The sequence below is a fragment of the Thunnus albacares genome, chromosome 3 (genome assembly GCF_914725855.1).
Source record: "Thunnus albacares chromosome 3, fThuAlb1.1, whole genome shotgun sequence".
Classification (NCBI taxonomy): domain Eukaryota; kingdom Metazoa; phylum Chordata; class Actinopteri; order Scombriformes; family Scombridae; genus Thunnus; species Thunnus albacares.
This window is the reverse complement of record NC_058108.1, coordinates 25,130,681-25,154,094: the sequence shown is the minus strand read 5'-3', so window position 1 is coordinate 25,154,094 and position 23,414 is coordinate 25,130,681. Positions and strand designations below refer to the sequence as shown.

At 39.3% G+C, this 23,414-nt stretch overlaps 1 protein-coding gene across 2 annotated transcripts in view; it reads left to right on the top strand.

Moving 5' to 3' along the window:
- Positions 1 to 23,414, top strand: part of nr3c2 (nuclear receptor subfamily 3, group C, member 2) — an 85,998-nt gene that overhangs the window by 30,843 nt on the left and 31,741 nt on the right. For both annotated transcript variants that reach the window (XM_044347228.1, XM_044347227.1), the window contains exon 3: positions 20,899 to 21,026. In XM_044347228.1, coding sequence (XP_044203163.1) covers positions 20,899 to 21,026 — 128 coding nt within the window. The remainder of the gene's footprint in view (positions 1 to 20,898; positions 21,027 to 23,414) is intronic.

Below are 23,414 nucleotides of genomic sequence, written 5' to 3'. Positions count from 1 at the left end.
GCCCTCCAGATGACATCACTCAGAGGACAAATTCAAAGTAACTTAAAACCAGTTTCATTTTTTTTTTCACCTGTGGGAGAATAAATGAGATGTGGAATTTGGTAAAATGCCCCTTCAGTGATTATTTTTCTTGAACATAAAACAGTCAAACATGGAAATTAGATGGCAGAAAGCATTTGCTTGTTTTATTCACTAAACACAGTGCATTATTGTGGAATAGGAATGCAACTTATGTGAATAGGTGCCTCTATTTTGTGTTTGCAGGGAATACTGCAGCAGTCCTTCCACATCTACCAGGATTTTCCATTGTCTTTCTTTTTGAAAATAAACAGTATAACTCCCTTGACATATGTTATCAGGTTTTAGAAGTATTGGTATACTGCAGCATTAGATAAAAATACTTCAGTGGATTTGCCTTCCATTTTAATCCTCAATGAGGAGATCTCATCAATGAAAACTGCCTTGAAGTGCATTGGCCAGCCCATTCTCCTCTCTGACTAGCTGTCTCTGTACCATGCTGACCATTTGGTGAGTGAGGATTCTTAGGGCAAGGGCAAAAGTTTGAGTTACTTTTTACAAACAGGACCCATCAGAACGGGTTTATTGTAAGTAATACATATTTGACAAACTTGCTGTGAGAAGGTTGGTGCCACACTGTTTCTGAGCGATGCAAGTGTGACTTAAAGGGGACCATTGTGAACACTGCGAATATGATGATTTCTTAAAACTAGGTCACCTATGTAGTAGAAATGTGCGATTGTTTTTGAAATTGGTGCCCTATGACTAGAGAAAATTGAGGAAAAGCCTGTAGATTCCCCATATTGCTCTTTAGGGGGAATCCTACAACAACCAGAATGCATTGCATGTGTCCCGTCCAATCCGCTACTGTTGCTACTGTTGACGGTGTGTTTATGGAAGGCAGGCGGCGAGTATGTCTCCTAGCAAAAGCAGCTGGTTAGCAGAGACAAAATTAGCGAGCAGCATTATATCTCTGGCTTATTTTCATTTACAAAATGTTTTTCCTCATTGAGTCTGGATATATCATAGTGGTTTACAAGGATCATAACACAAATGACGTGCTGGAGTTAGTTACGTGGATCAATGCAAACTTAGCGACACATAAGCCAGAATGCTGCCAGAGCTGTCGGTGCTGGTGGACAGTCAAAAAACCTCCCAGTCTGCTTGTCGCTTCCTCCTCCACACTGTGATTTGATTCCGAAGCACGATATTCAGCCGCGTATCATGAAACTAGTTTTCTTCCAAATATACTGATATTTTTAGTATTTAGTAGTATGATATTTTAGTGTCTGGTTTTCCCTGTTGTAATCGTAACATGGTAGGCAGAGTGTTTTGGGAGACCCACCTTTGACCGTCTTTGAAGGCACCACTTGAAGGCCTGTAGTTCTTCCTCGCCCAACTATATCACTGTACACGTCAAATGATGGCGCTGGTGCCGGAAGAACAACAGATTTTGCAGCTGCGCCCCAGAGACACAGAGAACATCAGCAACAACTGCAGGCATTTTTCACACCACATTCCTAATTCAGATAGCTAGAGATAAGGTTGAAAATCGACGAAATGGTCCTTTAAGCATGTCCCGTCAGTTTCAGACATACTTGCAATGCCTCACCGATTTCCAAACAGTAAACTATCTGTAGTGTATATTACAGTACATGAAATCCGAGTGTGTCCGTGTTGCTACCTGAGGGCTGTTAAGAGTTCTATTTGCTGCTCTTTTTCATTTTGTGCTTATTTTATAAAAAACAAATTAGGGTTCAACTAGCTTTGGTTTCTTACTTGCCTTGAAGAGTAGGCAATTTTTTTAAATTTTACATGGTGTTTTGGCATCTAATGATCCTTAAATCTCATGTATCTAGTACTTAAACCGGTCGTTCCTCGTTTACATTTATTCACCGTCTCAAAGGTACCTGGAACAAAAAGCCCCACCAACGCAATGCTGTTTTCAGTCTGAATGCCCTGTAATGCTTGAGATGAAATGTGTCAGAAGGTGCCTGCATCCTTGGATCTCACATAATAAATTGAGACTACTTTACTATCTACTATGACTTAAGCTCTCTTTAGAGCTACTATAGAAGTTGGAGATATTCTAATCACACATACAATAAACCGAAAAAAAAAAAAAAAGCCTAAATCTCCAAAATTCTATATGAAGGAGAAATATTTTCAGCTGACTGTCTGCGGAGAGTAATAGTCAATAAGCCGCAGAAAATGATTAGAAATTATTGCTTTTGAGATTCCTTGAGACTGCCTTCATTACGGCTAATTGGATTGAATGGTGCCCACTCATTGGCCTACATTTATACATTTACATCGTATTTAAGGCGCTTAATCTGAATGGCACTGATATCATGAGACTGACATTTAAGCTCTTAAATCTGGAGGATGTTATAAGGGTTTTAGAGGGAGAGAGAATGAGAGTGAGGGGGAGGGAGAGAGAGAGAGATGTGGAAGGGAGGGAGAGAGGGTGAGGAAGCAGAAGAGAAAAAAACAGTGAGAGGGTCTCAGTGACTGTGTGCTCAGAGAGACAGTAAAGCAGAATGACAGTGCAGGGCTTTTGTTCGAAAGACTGCCAGCATGTCAATTCAGATGTAACATTTTTATCGACACCCTCTTCGCCGCAACCTGACAGGCGGGCAGGAGCTCAACTTTTACGTTCCACACCAGAAGTTCAGGGTTAGTGAAAGAGGTTCCCTTAGCAAACTTTGGAGGAAGTCTTTCTTTTTCCCCCCTGTTGTCTGCTGCTTAAGGGCGTGCAGTGTTTATTCACTTGACCTAGAAAAAGCTGGTGGTATAACTGCACACATATTCTGAATTCACAGAAGTCTTTTTTGATTTTGTAATGGAACTGTATACAGTGTGTGGATGCACAGTGTACTGTATAAGCTATTTACTGCATGGTTGTTGTTTTAGAGGATCTCAGGGGGAAAATGGTTTGTTTATTTGGGCTTGCAGACAAGGCAATGTATTAAAATTGTGACTCTTATAATCTGGAGTAAAATAAATACTTGTGTGCAACTTGTGGATGGCACTAATCTTTAACCTCCCATGATTCCCCTCTCATCAACTTGCAAAATTATAAAACACTAAAAATTAGAGCTGAAATTATTAGTCAGTTAATCAACCAGTTAATAGACATTAAATTAATCAGAATATTTTTGATAAAATGAATCGACATTTCTTCAAGCAAAAATGTTTTTAAAAAAAGTGAATGTGAATATGTGTTGCTTTTTGCATTATCAGAGTGTCTTGGGCTGATTAGTAAACTACTGTAGCTGGCCAGCTCACAGCTAACACACTAGCCAGTCAGGAACATGCTAGCACTAGTCAGTCATAATAGGTCTCCAAACTTCTATTTTCTCTGTACTGTGCTGTTTAATCCCCATTGGCATTTTATTCTGAGGATTGTTCATCATTTCACTCAGTGAAGAATTATCAAAGGGGGAAAAGCTCTTGGAGCTAAATAGCTTCCTAACCTGTGTGGGCTGGTTTGTTAGCTTGGTTGCTAACAGGGCAATAAGTTTACACATCAACCTCGGTCTCATAACTCTCTGTCTGCAAACCATTCTTCTTTTGTGGAGCAGTTTATACTCAGTTTATACAAATGAGGGTTAAATAAAAGTGGATGGTGCTAATAAGCTACGTTAGCTTCCTTCATTTTGGACTTTCCAGTTCTTCAATCCAAGCCCCCAGGAACAACGCTTTTTCCAATACATAATTAGAAAATGAGTGGTTATAAAACAGTGAATACACTTTCTTGAATATCAAACACATATGATCAGAATTTGATCCATTCAGTCCAGAGTTAATGGGGCGCCATCTTTGCAGTATCCAATTCTTGTTAAAACACCCACTCCATCTAAGGTCAGCACTATCAAGACGGCTCGCTATTGATTGCAATTTTGCATATCAAAGTTAAACTCAACACCATAGATTCATACTGATTTACTTCACCCAGATACACTAATGCAGCCATCCCATTGAAAACAATTTATTTAACTGCAAAATGTCAGTGTTTTAAATGCTTGTATGGGTCTTAAGTCCTCTATGATGAAAAAGAACTATATCTTAGGATTTTGAACTGTTGGTCGACAAGACGTTGTTGTCACTTCTGGGAAACTGTGATGGATATTTTTCACAAATTTTTTATAGACCAAAAATAATTGAATAATCAAAAAAATATGTAGCAGATTAATTGATAATGAAAATGATTATTAGTTAAAGTCCTACCAAAATTTGTATTAAATTGATTTTAATCCCTATCATCACATGCATTATAGTATCGAACTTTTATTAAAAACATCAGTTTCTCAGCCTCTGCATACTCAGTTTGTGCCGCCTTTCAATGAAGCCACTGTTATATTTAGCCAGTTTTATAGCACTACCTGGCTGTAAACAGAAAGTGCAGCAGATTACTACACAACCGCCCATCTGGACATTAATACACAATAGAAACCCAAAGCTATTTCACTGGCCACAGACAGACTGTGTTGTTCATTGCAGGGCTCAGTTTAAGCCTCTCGACATACATTCATCCAAATTCACCAGACTGAGGAGGACAGGGAGTGTCTGCGTGGAGGAAAGATTCCTTTGATGTCTAATAAGCAATTATTGACGTCTCACGACAATAAATTTACTAATCCTGAACAGCAAGTTGTTTGATGGCTTTATTCACTGCTAGTACTTAAGATTGCTTTTGACCACCTCAAATGATGCTAGCATTCCATATTGATCCTGTGCCTTGTGTCTTATGTTTGTTTGCCGATTGCTCAATAATCCAATTATTGCAGTACTGCTTTCTTTGAGCCACTGTGATGTGTAAAGAGACACTTTCATAGCATGCAGAAAGACAGAGGAGTGAGAAAGGAGGGGATGGGAAAAGGGAAGAAAAGTGGGAAAGAGAGAAAACTCTGAGAGCCAGAGAGACTGTGTGAGATAACCTACAGTATGTGGGAGAGACAAAGAGACAGAAGGAGAAGGGGAGAGGGAACGAGTGAAGGAGAAAGAAACCACTGAGGGACTCTGTGGCTGTGTGTGTGTTCATGTGAGAGAAAGAAAAAGACAGAAAAAAAGAATAGAGGAGAAAGTTGCAGCCAAAGCCAAAGTTACCTTTAAAAATGCACTGACCTTGTGCACTTCACATTAACCTCCCTCTCCAAGAGAATTAGTCTGTATCATTCACACTCTGCTGTTCCTAACTGTGCCAATTGATTTCAGTGGACCAGAAACGGGGAAATTGAATCTCTTGTTACTCTGGTCAAAGACCAAGGGAATACATGGTAATGCTGCACAGAGACCTGAAACAGCCTATGCTTACTGTTAGTCCACTGTTGTCTCTCTAGATAGATTTGGTGTGGCTCGAATGGCTCCCTAGGGTGCGAAACTGTTGGAACAGCTTCATAAGCTGTGGCTGCATCTAAACTCTTTCACTTCTCTTCACTGTGTGCTGGGTTTCAAAGGCAGGTAAGGAAAGAGGACAAAAGCACACACAATGGGTGGACCAATAGTTTCAGTGAATGACATGCAGCATCATAACATTGTGCTGCACCGTGGCAGCCATTCTTACCCTATTAAATCAGCAGTGAGTGTATTACTTCTGATTGATGGCCGAGGGCGAGGAGCTCAGACAGATTCATTTATGCAGCATTTGCTCCTCGTTAATAACAACTGATGCTATCACAACAAAAACAAGTTTTCAAATAGTCCTTTTGTACGTTCAACTCAGGCACAAAGGGCTTTGGGGTGCAATGAGTTTAAAGAGACAGTTCAACTAAACGTATGGATTTTTTTAAATGCCTCCGGTATACAATAGAAGATGTTAGTCTCCAGCATGAGGCTAATGCTAATGTTTGGCTCCACGATGCAACAAATGGCTTTAATCCACATAAATTAGAAGAAGTTGCTCAGCAGGAGGCAAAGATTACAGGGATAATGCACACAGTGTGTGTTTCAGAAGAGAGGGGAGACATGAAGGAGTGGAGAGGCTCCGACAGAACGGCTGAGGAAGCATGAGTGTTTAAAGAGGAACAGTGCAGCTGGGGTAAGGACCTTTCAGCAGCAGGCAAAAGTTAGCCCTTTACAAAAAAAGGTGGCACAAGAGGAAGGTTGAATTAGACCAGCGGAAAAGGTAGAAGAAGGAGCTCAAACACTCAAAATGCTTTGTTTGGTGAAAAGTTGCAGAGCTTAAAAAACTTAAATGATGTGAAGATGGTGTATGGTTGTAAAGAATACAGTTTTATAGGTTTTCTGAACAGGATTATATATCCAACATGCTATTGCCGAACAGATCCTAAGAGCATAGTTAGATACAGCAGAGACACACAGACACAATAAAATCCAGACATGAAAAAAATATAAACGCAATCTACAAATCCCTGTTTCTTTGTACATCCGGCAGGGCTAGCCGGTTTCTGATTTATCTAGAACAGTAGAGAATCCTTCATCTTAAACCTCAAAGACCATGTGTCTACAGCACAGCAGCAAAGCCTTTCAGGTTTTGGCCTTTTTGGATTTATAAGTCTTCATTATTTCAGGCTATACACAGAAAAATACGCCTCATTTATATATATTTTACATGTGCGATGAGTGAACACATGTGAGGCTGTAAACCGTAACATGTACGCGTAGGAGCAGTAGGTGTTAAATGGAAATTATGACCTCTGTTTCCCTTGAGGATTTGGTGTTGACAGATCTGCTCAGAGCCGCCTGGCACTTCTTCTGAATTTACAGTAACCAGAGTTTGTATGCTTTGGCCAGGGATCCCAGTGAAATGGGAATGCCTTACACTCTAACATGGCTGTTATGACAGGCTTTCTCATAGAAAGCCTCTGTGGACAGACAGACCCTGGGGGCAGAGTACATAAAGAGGAGTCACTGGCACATTGAGAGGACGTCAATGTGCTACACAGTGTATGGTGTCAGAAATCTGGCTGTTGTGTGCCAGTCAGGTCTTGGTAGAAGGTATATGCTTGATGTGAGATTGACAGGCATCTTTCCCAATTTCACTCATGTCTTTGTATTGCTCAGAAAAACCAATTACGCTCTATTTCCTCTTATAAAGCTACTCATTAGCGCTGACGGGTTTCGCAACATGAAGCAGAACAGTGAATAGATAGAAAATGTAGAGCTACAAGCTGCTTTTCTGCTGCACAAAGCCCGTGTTTCAATAGGGAATCCTTTGTTCACTGTGTAAATCCCCATGGCCTCCTGTTTAAGAGCTCAGAATGTCACTTGAGACTAAAGTCCTGCTCACAAAAAAGTAATTAAAATATTTTTAAAAAGCCACTCAGGTTGGACCATGAGTAGTCCTCTTTAAGAAAGAGATCCATCTTTATAAAACTCAAGTCTTTATTTAATAGCCGGTATAAAAGAAAAAACAATACTATGGAAGTCTATAGGGGACTATATTAAAATGATAATGTACACTTGAAAATAAAAATATAATTCCACAATAGCATTATAATTTTCCACATGTCTGTGTTATTTGAGTAAATTTAAAATGAAAATGCAATAACCTAATTTTCATTTTCATGTTCACATACATTTCCACATACAATGCACATACAATGGGTGTTCCATGACCATATTAAAATGAAAATGGAGAAGCTGTTTGACATTTAATTTTCAAAGTTGTACCCCGCTGTACAGTGGGCAATATTCAAATGTTAATACAAATTTGAAAATTAAAATGCAATATAAACAATGTAACCAATATAACCAATGTAACATTTATGCAAGCAATATCACAGGAATGACATAGAGCATCTGGTCAACTAGCTAATGCTAGTGCCATGCTAACAGCAAAGTAAAAGAGATTTTAGCGTTTTATACAGTAAAAACAAATCACAACAAAGGCGTAGGCACACAAAATCAGAACTTCTTATTACAGGCAGTGCTCAGACTCAGGCTAAGTAATAGCCTATAGCCACCTCATCTGTTCCTCATTGGCGCTGGGTGTTTTGTCTTGAAAATTGCCTGGATTCTCTCTGCTGTTCCTGTGTCTGACTTCCTGCCCAGCTTGATCTGTTCTGTGCAGCTTGACAGCCTTGCTTTACGAAAGTTGGAACAAACTTTTAAAGGCATTGTAGATATAATATAAGTGAAAATTTACCAACTGGATTGCTTATTTTTTGTCTATAATTTGTTCAGAAACAGATTTTGGTGGACTGCTAAGATGAAATAAGTGAAAGTTGACACAGTAGACTGCAGTTGAATCCTCCGGGTATGGTGTCCCACCTACAGAAAATGATTGATGTCCAAACTGAAGACCCACATTGATGAGAGGACTGACAGATTGCATTTTCATTTTCATTTTGACCCCAAAAGAGTGGGGTGACATGTAAATGTAAATACAATAGATTGGGGGCGCTGTTTCACTTATTGCATTTCAATATTGTCTACTGTACAGTGGGGTATGACTTTGAAATTTAAATGTAAAATAGCTTTTCCATTTTCATTTTAATATGGTCATAGAACGCCCATACAAATGTAAAATAAAAATGCAAATTGGAATGAATGAAATTTTGATTTCGATTTTTACTGAAATAGCACAGACATATGTGGAAAATTATAATGCTATTGCGTAATTACATTTTCATTTTCAAGTTTACATTATCAGTTTAATATAGTCCCCTTTAGGCTTCCATACAACATCATCATACACCTTTCAAGATACTGTACATTCCCCTCTTAAATATTCGTAAATATTTATGGGATGAGCTCAAGATGTCGTGTATTTACCCTAATCTTTAGAGTTTCACACACCTCAAACAATGAGACGCAGTGTACACACAAGAAAAGAGCAGCACGGAGGGAGAAGAAGGAGAGAAAACTCTGAATCAACACTATATCCCTCAGATGGAAAATGTGGGAGATATTCTGAGCCCCAGGAGTATTTGGTTGGGCAAATGTTTTATTTGGACAGGGCATCTTAGTGGCAAAGCCTGATGTTATAATTTATAAAAAGGGCAGAGTGAAGGGAGTTGCAACGTTGTGGGAAATGGTATGTGTGTGTTTGTGCCTGCAACTGTATGTTGATGAATATATTTGCGCACATGTGACTGCTAGCCTGAAGAAAGAGGGCAAGGACAGTTCAGTCAGATGATAAGCAGCACATAACATTTCATTTCTATGATGGATACTACTGTTCATTTTCTTTAACAGACCATAAATGTGGTAAAGTGAAGCAGCTTCTGTGAGGATTTATGATCAATAATACAATTTTAGGACTGCAATTAATTATTTTCATTAACAATTAATCTTTTGATTAATAGCTTGGTCTGTAAAATGATAGAAAATAGGGAAAAATCACAATTTATATTCAATATTTGAACTTCAATTGAATCACATTGTGACAATATAATCTAGGTCTGTAAATAATAATCATTCAATTATTTTAAAGATTAAGTGTCACCTGTTATCTTCCAGTTCCATATTATGTCTGAACAATGGTTAAAAACTCAAATGGATTCATATTAAAATAATATAACACAGAGAAAAGCTACAAATCCCATTGGAGAAACTACAATAACCATAAAATATTTTTTTAGCATTTTTCATTTAATAAATTATGACATATCAATTAGGACTAATCTTTTCAGTTCACATTGTTTGATTGTTTTACAAAATTCTGTCCAAATTAATGATACCAAAAAGGTCTGATTTAATGCTAACAACTGTGTTAACTGCGTTGAATATCAGCCATGTAATTTGATGTAATTTGATTTTCCATCCATTTGCCATATTGTCGTATTTGTGAAAAATATCCATCTAAAAGATGAGATTAATTTTTAACCATATCTCTGAGCCCAACACGCAATAATTAAACATCAATTATCATGACTGATAATAACAAAATACTGTAGTCAGTTTCATGTCAGAATCACCTGTGGATGTAAGAATACAATTAAATATTTCCTTTTGCTTCTCTAGTCCTGTCTGACTCCATCCCTCATTGCCCTACTCTCTGTACTCCTCCAGTCTGCCTCATCATTGCTGACATCTCTTGAAGTGGCCGGCCTAAAAAGGTGACATGGGCGCCCGCACTGAAAGGGCAGCCACATGCACCACTGCAAATCTTTCACCTTATTAAATATACATCAATAGTCAGCCATACCTGTGAGGCAGCGCTCACCTGAGTCAAGGTTATGATGACTGATGTTATTTTTAACCTCTTGTTTTGAGCAGGAAATTGTGTTTCGGGCTACAATATGTGTTACATATAAGTACAGTACTGATGAGAGGGATGGATGAAAGGTGACAACAGTTGGTGAAAAACAGCCTTTCTCTCTTGATTTTTCTGTTCTCTCTGCCTAACTCCTCCTCTCCTCCTCATTCTCTCTGCACGTAGCCAACACGTCTCTTTGTGCAACATTTAAAAATAAGTCTTTGGTGTCAAAACAAATCTGGGCATTGTGGCCAAGACCTGGTGCATGTCTTATGATAGAGATGCAGCAAGTAGACATAGCTGTAGCATGAGAGCAATTGTGGAAAAATTCAGCTCTCTATATCCTTTTTCAAGAAAGCGGTACAAACTGAAATCAGTCAGAAGCTGTGTTTCCTCATTCTCAAGGCCAATCTGGTCAAATTTCAAGTGGTTCACGACTTTGCCTCAAAGGAGAAAATTGAGAAAGGTTGATGGGGTTTGTCAGGATGCACCTGCTTATAGGCCAATGCCAGTGCAGGCTAACTTCATCACTTCAGACAGTGAAATATAGACAATATTTCTTTTCACACTACCTGGTTTATTCGAAACATTAACACTGTCAGCAACGACAAAATCAAAAACCTTCACAAACACAACGTTCTGTCACCCTTGCTGCTGGTTGAATGTGCATAAAGCTACATATTGCACCTGTAATATTTAGTTTTCTATTCTGAAAAACAGTATCACACTTAGTGGATCTCTTTACAGAGATAATTTTTCACCACTACCCTTTCTTGAAAGTGGAAACATACAGTACAATATTTTCCCGCTTACAATGAGACATTTCAGAAAACCCTTGATACTCATTGTGCACTATAAGGACTGACCTTGACTGATGATCTACTATAGATTAAAGGGTTGGATTAAATTGTAGTTCTAGGCAGAGTTAGATTAGCAAGGAGTTAGATTAGTCAGCACATGTGTACGTGTTCCTTTGATAGTTCATTGTGTAGACTGAGGTTTTCCTTTTTGCAGTATTTTTTACGAAAACCTAATTGCGCTATGTCCCTCAGCAGGTGTTGCATTGTTCATCCAGTGGCCATCTGGGCCTGTAATCCTTTGGAGGTGAACACACTGAATTTGAAAAAGGTCATTGCACAGACACATTTAGTTTGACCAGACAGTGTGTGTGTGTGTGTGTGTGTGTGTGCATGTCTTTGCCCTCTAACCTTCTTTTTCTTTTGCATTTTGTACCGCATGTCGTGGGACCTTTTGTACTTATGAGGTCGGAATCTTAAAGTTGACCTTTTAAGAAAATAATGTCGAGCTTTACAATGAGCAGGCCTGATGCTGCTGGACAAACTGTAGTCATAATCCTGCTGGACCATTCATTGAATTTGCTCTGAGTTGCATTAATCTCCCATTCAGCAGCACTGAATCACCATAAAGTTGTGATTTTATGTCGTGTTAATTAACCCAGCCTCTAAAAATGTAATTGTAAAACAATTGCCAATATTCTTTTCTACGTGTGACTAAATCTCGTTGTATACAGAATACTCTATTAAAACAATAAACCATAGAAAACTTACATATTTTTGTAATTACTCAGTTGTATAGTTCATGTTTCATTGGCACGTTTTCGTTCATTACCTGATTGGCTCCTGATAGATGCTGTCAGCAGCAGTTTGGACTAAGTGGGTGAGTGCATGCAGGACTTCCACTTGGGTATACGACTGCCCGTCTGCTGTTGAACCTGTCAAATACTATAGAGCTGACTGGAGAGCAGTTCTCAGCAGTTCTTGAGCTAACATGCAGAATGTGCTGCCGTGGTGCTAACCACCTGGATCTGAGCCAACCAGAGACTTGGCTTGGGCTCCCATGTGCAAGCCCACTTCTTGGCGTTGTGGTTTCATACCCTGTGACTTCAGTGAGACACTCAACTATTAACTATACATACAATAAACACCCCAGGCCCACTTGGCAGACCCATAGCTAAGTTTAGCTCACAGTATGGATGTTAAAGTACAATGGTTTGTGTGTGTAGTGTATCCCCTTTGCACACACTGGATTCCTCGCCTGCTCTTCCTCCATGTTTGTCCCAGCAGAATTGTAAATGACTGGTGGGTGTTGAGCATGATCGCATGTGACAGCTAATGCGTAGGGTTGCTGGCAACATGTGTCAGCGTCAGTGTACATTAACCTACATTCAGAGTGAGGCCTTTTTGAATCACACGGGAAAGGAAAAGGTCGCCTTTTGAATAAGATATTATTTGGCACGTTTCATTTCTCTGGACCCATGAGCTTAGTTCACTTCTTTTTTAAGGTTTTAGAATTAAAATGCCCACCTTTAGCTAATAGTAAACCGTAATCTTCGACTAGACACTTCTTGTACTTAACAAGGTTAGGGCAAACCGGACTCGGCTGTGTGCTAACTGTTGCTAGAAAGTGGAGAACAGAGGTAAGGAGTGTGTGGCGTTGAGGTGGCTCAGGTCAGGGCTGATCCCTTAAAGATAATCTTCCTCTCCAGGGATTTGTTTTTCTCATTTGTCCTAGGGCCTCTAAGCTGAGTTTGGAGGTCACCTGCTGTACAGGCAACGGGCACACATTTGCACTGTAAGGAACCAGGTATTGCATGGAGTTGATGGAAGAAAGCAAAGTAAGCAGTAAATAGGGTTAAAATGTGAGCACAGGGGGAGGCCAGGTCTAGAGTTCATCCATGCCACTGAAATAAAAGGATTTGGGGCTATAACAAAACCAGTTTTAGCAGCATAGCTTTGAAGTGGTCCATTTGTGTTTATGTTCGTGGCAGTAAGCTAGATTAGAGTAAATTTTGAGCCTTGTTTCACAAAGGTGGTGAAAACAGCCTCTCTTTCGTCTATTTAGTTAGATTTGCGCCAACTACTGTGCTTATTTTTGTTGTTATCATGTAGGTTTATGTTGAGGAGGGAAATGTGATTTAAGTCACTGAGCTGGTATTTCATGTTCCTTCATGTGTTGAACATTTTGTGGTTATCATCAGCCTCCTGTTTGCATTGTTTCTCTATTTCCCATGCCTGGAAATCAACCTGATGCCCAACAATGTATTTCTCAACATGTCAGCTGAATTGTGTCCCAGCTGTTTTGTGGCTGTTTCTGTTTTTCCGCAAAAGTCTTCATAACTTGCCGCTAAAAACAGAAACTTTAGAGATCAGCAACGGATCAGTGTGAGGAGCATGTGAGAACCTAAGTTCTTTTAGTCTGTAAAGACACTTTTGTCGCTGTCGATCAAAACGGTGCCGCAGGACTTGATGAGGAGATTTGTTGGGGCTGCTACAGAGCTGCATAAATGAATAGCAGGATTGTTTTAGAGGGAGTAAATTCAGAAGTATCTTTATCTTTACAGTACACTTTTTGTATGTCTGTTGTGCATTACACTATATTTTGCAGATGTTTGTTTTTTTGTCCACCTCTGGTAGCAAGTGACAACTTGCAGCTCTGAAAAATATCTAAGTCTAAGAGAAAGTTTTCGAGGTAATTAAGCTACCAAGTGTGAGCTTTACACCCCTAAACCTTCTGCTCAGAGTTCTACAGACACATTATTTAGAAATTCAGATGCATGATTCTTCTAAATGGAGTTCCTTGCATTGTTGGAGATCCGGTTCATGCTTTGTGTGTAAATGAACTCTGTGGACCGCATATGGTCAAACTGAACGAGTGGGCATATTGACCCCGTGAACTGTAAAGGAACTGTTTGTTTTTCTTTTCTCTTTTGGCATTATGCAAAAAGCAGAATTTAAAAACAGCACCAGTTTTTGGAATTTTTGTGTGCAGTCTGAAAGGTATGAAAAGCATGTATACCAACAAGCATTCATCAGCAGCACATCAGCTTTCATAGAGTTTAAGTATGTCATGCTGTAGAGTAACCATGAACTGAGCTTGGGGCATGCAGTGGCATCCTGTGCCTAATTTTATACTGTATGGATATGATCAGTCCCTCGCTGCCCTTGACAGGCATGAATTACGGGAGTTTCCATCCATGATAATCCTCCCCGCCAGATAATAACACCCTGCCACATCTCCTTGAAATCCGTGCCTGCGTGCTTTACCACTTAGCCAAAATACCTCAGGTGATTAATTCCATTCGTTTTGTTTGACAGTGAGTGATTTAGTTGAAGTTAAAATGGTCAAACAGCTCTAGCTAGTTATAACCAGTCGAGTTATACTCCCACTGCCCTAAAGGTATCCACTGACTCCTTAAAGCCCCTAGCCACTCAGCTGCTGCAGCATACTTAAGAAAAGGTGAAAGTTCAGATCCGAGTGGCTGTGAAGTTGATGTTTATGGTTGTTTTTGGAATTTAAAGTCAGAGAAAGGTACAACTTTAGACATGTTGGGTGAAGGAAGATACAAAGTGGATACTGTGTGTAGATCAGAGCGATACTAGAGTCTGTATCCGCCCATAGACCGAGCCTCTATCAACTCCCTGAAGGGGGCTGTGTTTGTGTGCATTTCTTGTCTCATTTCTTTGTTTACACTCAAAACAGTGGATTTATATGAGAAAGATAATCATGATTTGCTGTTATGGGGAAGGTCACTTAAAGTTTGTAGGCATAAGCCTTGGAGGCGAGACAACACAACAGCTTGGAATTTAAAACAAGGAGAGCAATGACAGCTTGGAATACAGATTCCATCAGACTGCAAATTTTCCATTTCTGTGGTGAAATAGATTTTTTATTATGGTAAAATAGCCTCATTCGCCCTGTATTTTGTGTTTTTAAATATTGTATTTAACCATAAAATATAAGCAAAATTATGAACATTGACAGGGGAAGTTACTATGTCTGCTAACTAAAATGTATGAAACCCTCATGCACAACATTTTAAGGTTATACACTTTTTTTTCTTCACTATATGAAGCAGCCTGTAGGAGTTGATTATACTGTAACCTTAACACAAGTGTAACACAACCCCAGCAAAGAGGAAATCTCATATTTCTGTATGCTCAGGTACTCTGCCCAATGCCAGGGTCACCTTCACCAGGAAAAATAAATCCCCAGTGGCTCTCTAACACTACCCATAAGACCTCTCTCCCTTTGAGAGGCGGTGAGTGGGTGTCAACCTAATGTTTATACTGTCTGCTCATGGTTATGTAAGCCATTTTGTCCTCTTTCTTCTCTCTCTCTCTCTCTATCTCTCTCTCTCTCTCTCTCCATCTCCCTCAGCTTGTTTAAACTAATCTACCTTTACCTTTCCAACATGCCAAGTTGTGTGTTATATAAATATCCTTTGAACAGGTCGAGCTTAAGGTTTTTCAGCATTCCAAAGTGTGTATTACATAAATATTGTAGGCCAGACTGTAGAGAGGCACTGTACCGTGGAAGCTGTATGTTTTTTTTTGTTTTCTTTTTTTTTTTTTTTCACAGAGTCAAGGATGCTTCTCTTTTATGAAGGGCAGGTTCAGGGAGGCTGTGATACTTGTCTGAACTATCCGTGTGATAACAGCCTCTAGAATGAACAAGTTGGTGTGTCTACTCACACACACACACACATATTTATCTTTACAGTGGGCGGCTGGCTCTACAGCAGTGTAAATACAGTACAGTACAGTACACATTACATACATGATGAGGACATTGTTTTTCTACACAACAGAACTCTCTCTGTGGTTCAGCTGCTTGTTTACTGACTCTGTCATGCTAATGTACTTATGTGGGTCACAGGGTTCATTCTTACCACGTGAGCCTTGCTTGTCCTCCATCATACAGCCATCTCACGGTCCATTATTCACCCATAACGATGTTATCTTGATAACCTCAGAATAACTACAGCCCCCTTGACTTCCTTTGTATCTCTAATTTGTCAGTTTTCTTCGAATTCATGCTCAGTTTCTATGGCAACTAATTGTTCTAGTTATGCTACGCTTGGATGACTTCTGACCTTTTCTTGTGACCTATATTGACCTGTTTACAGTTAATGGAGATTACAGACTCAGACCAGCAGTGGCTTTGACAAAGTTCAAGAAAAAGCCCCTTTAAAAAAAAAGAAGAAAAAAAAAAAAAAAAAAGAGGAAGAGCGCTTCGAATGACCGCTGTGATTAAGAAGTGCAATATTTCTGGATTCTGGTAAATCTTTGGCTTAAATAACCATCCTTTCTGGATGTAGCTCTCGCTGATTTAGCATTCTTTCCGCAGCTGAGAGAGGGTGGAGATATTTGAACCATTTGGAGAATGCTCCCAGTGTGACATCCCAATTACATGTAGAAAAACATGAGGCCAATTTTAACCCAAACATCTGTCCTGTAGTTCGGTCCTCACACATTTTACTGGGCACAGTGGGCCTTATCTGGCTCCAAGCTCATACATTTCTTTTCTTCTGTCATTTCATTAATATTTTCTGTAAGCAGCATGTCGGTCTGAGAAGCAGCGAAGAGGGCAATAGAGTCCGTGAGAGATAAAAATTTCTGCTTGTACATTTTGGTGGGAAGAAACAGGCATTGTATACTCGCACTCATCTGTATCCTCATGGGAAATAAACAGCAACTAAATCAGTTGTTAGCTTTGTGTGTTATCTTTATAGATGAAAGGACATTGAAAACAATGAAACCGCTGCCCTGGGGTTTCTGTAGGAAGGGAAAAAAGCAACAACTGGAGCGAAGAATGAGACCTTTGATCTGTGCAGTCAGTCCCATTGAGTAAGTCTGAGACTGTACCCAGAAATAGAGAAGACAGGGGTTAAGAAAAAAAAAGTTACTGTCCTAGTTCACAAAAGTAGCCTGCACACAATTGCAGAACTTGTTGGGATTCAGTCATACATGTCATTTAAAAGATACTGTTATGGAGATTATTTCATTTTAATGAAAAATGGCTCTAAGGATTAGGTAGAATGACTCTTTTTCTTTTGTATTCTTGTTGTACTGCACAGTGCAGCTTCCTAAAATTAACATCTGCACTACTGTAAGTCAACATTATATCTCTCTCTCTCTGGCTTTGTGTTTTCAGCACGAGAGGAAGGGTGAAACTCACATTCTGCGTGCAGAAGTTAACAGGTTGAACTGCCTGCTTTAACAAGATGTTACTTCCAGTGCTACATCATTATTTAAGCTTTCATTGAAACAGACAGAAATTGCACCCTCAGAATATTTTAAGCTGCGAAAATGACAAGCCAAACTCATTTGGTGTGTCCTCGTGGCCTAGTGGTCTAAAACACACACCACTTAACCGCAACGTCCCTGATTTGGTTCTGACTGGAGATGTTTGCTGCATTTTATCACTGTCACTCTCTCATGATCATTAAAACATATTTCCATTATTATTTCTGCATGTGCTGTACACTGACAAACTGTAGGCTTATAACATCTCCTCTGAAACTGCCTGATTTGGGAATGACTGGTAGCTTGTGTTTAGTTTCGGGCTACTGGCAGCCGTTGGTGCACAGTCACTGCAGCCTGGCCTGTCTGCTCTGGTTTCATAAGCAGAGAGAGTGAATGACCTATATACTTCTCTGAGGGAGGGGAAGTCACCTTGTTGGTGGACCAGCAGGCAGGCTGGCACGCAATGACAAGGTTTTCATGCGCGGCACTATTAAAGGGTTGACCACCGACTGGATATTAGAGGCATACTTTAGAGGGACCTCTCATATGCTGCGCATGTTGTTTTTGGCCATAAACTTTTCCGCGGCTGTTTTTCTTGGCATGGACTGTCTCCTTGTTAACACTGCTTTATGATGGTGTGAAAAGGCCAATGTATGGGGGAATATTCAGTAGATTAACATACTGAAAAACACATCTTGACATGGATTGGATTTGTGCATGCACACACTGACACACGCACGCTCACATTAGCTGGAACCATGGGGCCCAGTGCCAGAAAGATCTAGTCAGACAAACACCTCACCAGAGACTCCTCTAAGCGTCCTAACAAATTGAATGTGTGTGTAGATGGACAAGAGGGAATTAGATCAGTGGTCCTGATTGTATCTGAGTGTGCTGTTGCTGTACCCCTTTCCAGCTCGTCCCCTGGAGGAAATGTGTGTGCATGAGAGAGAGAGAGAGAGGGAGAGAGACAGAGAGAGAAGGAGAGAGAGGGAGCTTGGCAGCTGGTTTGATGAAGGATGTAAGGAGAATGTTAACCAGACAATCACCTTGCATGTTATTGATTGAGATGGGAGAGAGGTAATTAGCAAAGAAAAGAAGGGGAAGCTGAGGCCACTTTTAATGTTTTGATACATGGTGTTCTCTCTTTGTACCCATCTACATGTTGTGTTCTTTGTGTGTGTTGTTTGTGTACGCGCATGCAGGTTAATGTTCTATCAGAGATTATACTGTATATCTTCATTTTTTCATGTGTGTAGACTTAATATTAAATGCCTTAAGCTTTTAATCCACAAAGAATGTGAATATATGTTACATTTTTATTAGATATGAGACCCAACTGATTCAGTGTCGCTCCTCTAACAAAGGGCATAAGTAAGCAGCGTACGCTAATATAGCCTGTTCCAATTTTACTCACACTGTTTAGCTCCATGCCATGTGCATGCATGGAGCCTCATCCATTGAAACAATGATGAAATCATGTCAGGTTCCATACTAAATTGTATTCAGGTAGCATATTCTTTTATAAAAATCACCTTCTATTTGTCTTTTGCCTTACATCTCCATTCAGCAGACACTGGTTTGAGAAATTGATTTTGTCTTAATGTCCTTGGGTGTGCATTTGATTTAACTTCTGAAAAGCTTTATATATAGCTTATTATTGAAGCCGCATATAGTAATTTGTAGTATAGTATATTGACATTTGATCAAAAAAAAAATCAAAGTATAAAACTTTCATTTGAAGTCACAGTGAAACAGAAGTTAAAGCGTCTTTAGCTTCAGTATGGTGACATATTTCCCAGTGAAACAGAATACGTGAGTGGTGTACGGTTACAAGAAGAATTTAAATCAAATCCTTCACATTTGATTGGCCTGCTACAAAGTGGGCGTGGCATAGTGAATACAGCACAATACGGAGCTGTGGAGAGAAATAGAGCTGTAAAAGACTGTTGGCTCTCACACACACTTCCCTCACCCACATTGTTGGATCAGGAGGAGGACGAGGCAGTTTTTGCTCACCGATATAACACACACTTCCATCTATGATGTTGCCCTGCTTGTTACTACAACCCACAAGCGGTCAAGTGCAGATTTGATATGATAGGTGTGGTTAGCCAGTTACCCAAATTCACATTTTATTGGATACATTTTTGTATACACTCCTGAGTTCAAGATGAGTTATCAAACATTTGAAAACATTTTACAGGGAGAGAAAAGAGAGATTTTGATGTAAAAATATTCAGAATTTGGCATAATTGACATATAACTGATCTGTATCTTATGAACTAAGATATAACTGAACAATTAACCCATGGACACAGGAATAAAACTGGGAAAATTTTTCTTATTTCATTGTGTCTTTAAATTTGGGCCCTAACACTAACCGTTGATGCACAGTTGCTTTGTATTGACAGTAAACCAAATTATTTATTAATAACCAACATTATGAATCTCTTACAGACTTGCTTGTATTGCAATTTTGAATAAATGCCTATGAACTAATAAAGCTACAACAACCAAAGGTATTTAACCAAAAGTTCAACCAACCAACAGTATCTTTGGTTATACTGCATTTAAACAGGAATAATATATTAGAAGTGAGCAAGCATGAGACTAGAAATACATGCATTGATGTGTAAAAAATGTGTTATTATTACATTTACGGTCATCAAGATGAATCAGATAATTTACCTTGTGTGGATTTTACATATTGCTCAACATTGCTTTGTATGCACTGAATGAGTCTACATGTTTGTTCAAACATGGCAGTAAAAATGCCTTGGCGTGCCTCTGTAGTACCTGAATTTACAATAGATGAACTGCAGACACACATCATCCATTACAGTTGACCTTTGACACTCATTACCAGGATCTGGATGAGATCGTTTGCAGGAATATGTAAACAATAACCCTTAACTAATTCTCCCATTTAACGCTTTATTAGTAAGAACATAGTGTACATACTGAGCTGTAATATCATGTAATTGTAGAAAACAGTCAGCAGTGAAAGCGGTAAATGATGCCAAAGTATATAATGCTTCGGATCATGAAAACTGCAGCAGACTGTCATCAGATGTGTTGCCTGCTGGTTACGGCTCAAAGTAAATAACAGCAACATGTCATGCTTCTTACTGTACAGAACACGTCAGTACTGATTTTCCCCTTTGATCTTTGACTCTAAACTGGTTACATAACTTACACTATCACACAGGAAGATTTTTTGCTTCATCATGGTTTGTATTATTTTTGTCCAGCACTCAACACTTTTTCAAGTGCTTCACACTCTTCACGGCAGGGAAGGGTACAAGTGTTTTGGATCCCACTTAAATATGACATCCTGCTCTGTGTCTCTCTGCTTATTGAATTTAAATAATCTCCTCTATAATTCTGTCATTGTCATCTCTGTAAGCCTGGTGAAGCTATAAATCAGACGAGTGCAGAGCTCTCCTCTCTTGGTTGGCAGACATCTTTATGGCTAGCCACATTGTGCAGCTACTGTTCTGTGGGTCGTAAAACCAAAAATGTTTCACAATGTGTATCAGACTGTAACACAGTTAAGAAGGGGACAGTCTGCCCTGGCTTTGTTGTTGACTTTTTAAAATTCTTTGTTGATTTATGTCTGGTCTGAAAAATGTTGTGTGTGTGTGTGTGTGTGTGTTGTCTTTCCAGCTCGCCCCTGAGACAGCCGTCCTCAACGGCCAAAGTGTGCCTGGTTTGTGGAGACGAGGCATCAGGATGTCACTACGGTGTCGTGACATGTGGGAGCTGCAAAGTCTTCTTCAAAAGAGCTGTGGAAGGTACAGTATGGCTTAAACTCACATTCAAGCTTTGCTATGGTGGCTTTGAGTTAAGAGAACACAAGTAAATAGACTGAAGAGAAGCAAATTAAGAAAACATCTTTAACACTTTGACAGCACATATTGGATGTCAGATTTAGAAAAAAAAAAGGGAAACACAAGCAAATTAGGAAACACCTTTTCCATCCGTTTGGCAACACCTATGCAGTATTTTCACTGCAAATACACGCGGAGAAATGGTGCAAGTCATAAGCTAAAACCAGATGTGTATTAGTAATTAGTAACAAGCAAGGCCAATTACTCCTGTAATGTCAGAATCATGCAATCAGATTCTTAAAATTAAAATAATTGAATTGCATAGTCAACTCATTTGTCATCCAGACACTTCTGTACTTGCTTATGTTTTTTTGTATTTACAACATGCACTTTTGCAGCATATATGTTGTCAAATTATTGAACGTTTCTTAACCTGAATTTTTTTTAAACTTCTAAATGCTACCTATGTGTTGTCAAAGTGATGCAGTTGTATCTTTTGTTGCAGTGTGTTGAGCCACTGTGATTTTCTTCCACTGAACATGTTAAAAAAGGAAATTTGTGTATTATTTTGTTGTTCAGAGAAAACTGACATACTGTAATTATTTCAACTTTAATCCTAAAAGAAATATTTGTATAGCTATGGTGGAAGAATGCTGCTGTGCAGAAGATGTTATTCTTTTCAGGATGTTTCATTCATCTTGCATTACACAAAAATTGGCGCACAAAAGTGTTATCAAATGAATTCAGTCTACATTACCTTAATAGACAACTGCAGCCTTCAGAATGTTATTGGCAGATATTCTGCTCCATTTTATTAAAAGTTTGTAGGGAGTACCATATGCAAAGTAAATTGAAATTTGTGGTACAAACAGTTGCAACTGGGAAATGTTAATGAGAAAATGCATGCAAATACAATGACTCTGCTTTTGGTTTATTTCCCTTTTTCACCTTTTTTCCGAATCTTCCGACAGAACAGAGTTCAGAGCTCAGTCAGAAAAGAGCAAAGCAGCTTGTTCTTTCATTTAGGCAGCATATTTTTCTGATAACATTTGCAAGATTTATCATCCACTAATTGATGCTAGTTTTATTTGCACACACTCTTTAATGTTGTAAATTATGGTTTGTGAATTTAATCTCAGTAGACCTTCGACATATTTATTATTTCCAAAAAAAACAGGCATAACATTTATAGACTGTGACCAAGTTGAGTGGCACATCAGTAAAAAAAAAAAAAAAAAAAAAAAAAAAAAAAAACATTCAGTAGGTAATTCTCCTGCAGCAGCTCTTTATGTTATATTTAGCTTGGGGAAAATCAGCAGCAGCCATAATGTGCTTTTCATTTTGTTGCCAGAGGCGTTGGCCTAACTCATTTAGATGAGTGTGTGAATGCAAAACACACTCTTACAGACCCAGTGCAGGCGAGAGAAAAAAAAAAAAAAAAAAAAAAAAAAAGCAAACAAGCCCGCCTGCCAGCCAGCCGTCAAGCCCTCTAGGTGTTTTCCTGACCATTGGAGGAATTGCACTCATTCCCAATCAAATCATGCCTTAATTTGATGATATTTACACACTCGTCATTATGGAGACCTGAAACCAGATTATGTGTCTGGGGTTATCGAATCAGATGCCATTGTTCTCGCTTTAAGCGTGGCCGGCAGAGAGCTGGTGGCAGATGCTGAAGATCTGACTTTATGTGAGAGCGATAGTCAAGTGAAGAACGCTCTATAGGCTATGTGATTATACTACTAAGACCTCATTTGTTTCTCATCTGATATATAATTATAATAAAATTGACTCATTGATTATGTATTCATGTCTAATGCCCTTTGTAATCTAAAGCGGTGCCCCTTATTTTCATATCTTTTTGAATCTCTGTTTTTGATTGGAGTTTCCTCTTACCTCTGCACTGCCAAACTGCCACTGTGCAAACTATGAACATAATAAGGGCAACCCATACAGCGGTGTGATGTCATCAAGGTTGCGTGCCACGTGTGTGCCCTTCTGATGTGCAAAGCTAGCCGTTACATCACTTGACCCCTCCACAGCTGCTGCTTAGGTGGAAAGAGAGAGGTGAGGTGGAGGGAGGCAAAGGATGTAAATAGTGAGAGAAGGATTTTGCAAAGTGAAGAGAGATAGAGGACGGTGAAACAGATACAGAGAGGGAGGGGGCGGAGGAAGGACAAAGAAAAAGTCAGACGCAGACAGAGAGATAAAGAGAGGAGGAGCCGAGAGCGGCAGTAAGAAACAGGGAGAGGGATGGAAAACGATGTGTCAGCAGTGAGCTCCAGAGAGGTGTAAGTTAGGACGTGAGGAGACGTTTCACTCCTCCCCTCTCCTAGTATTTCCTCCGCCTTC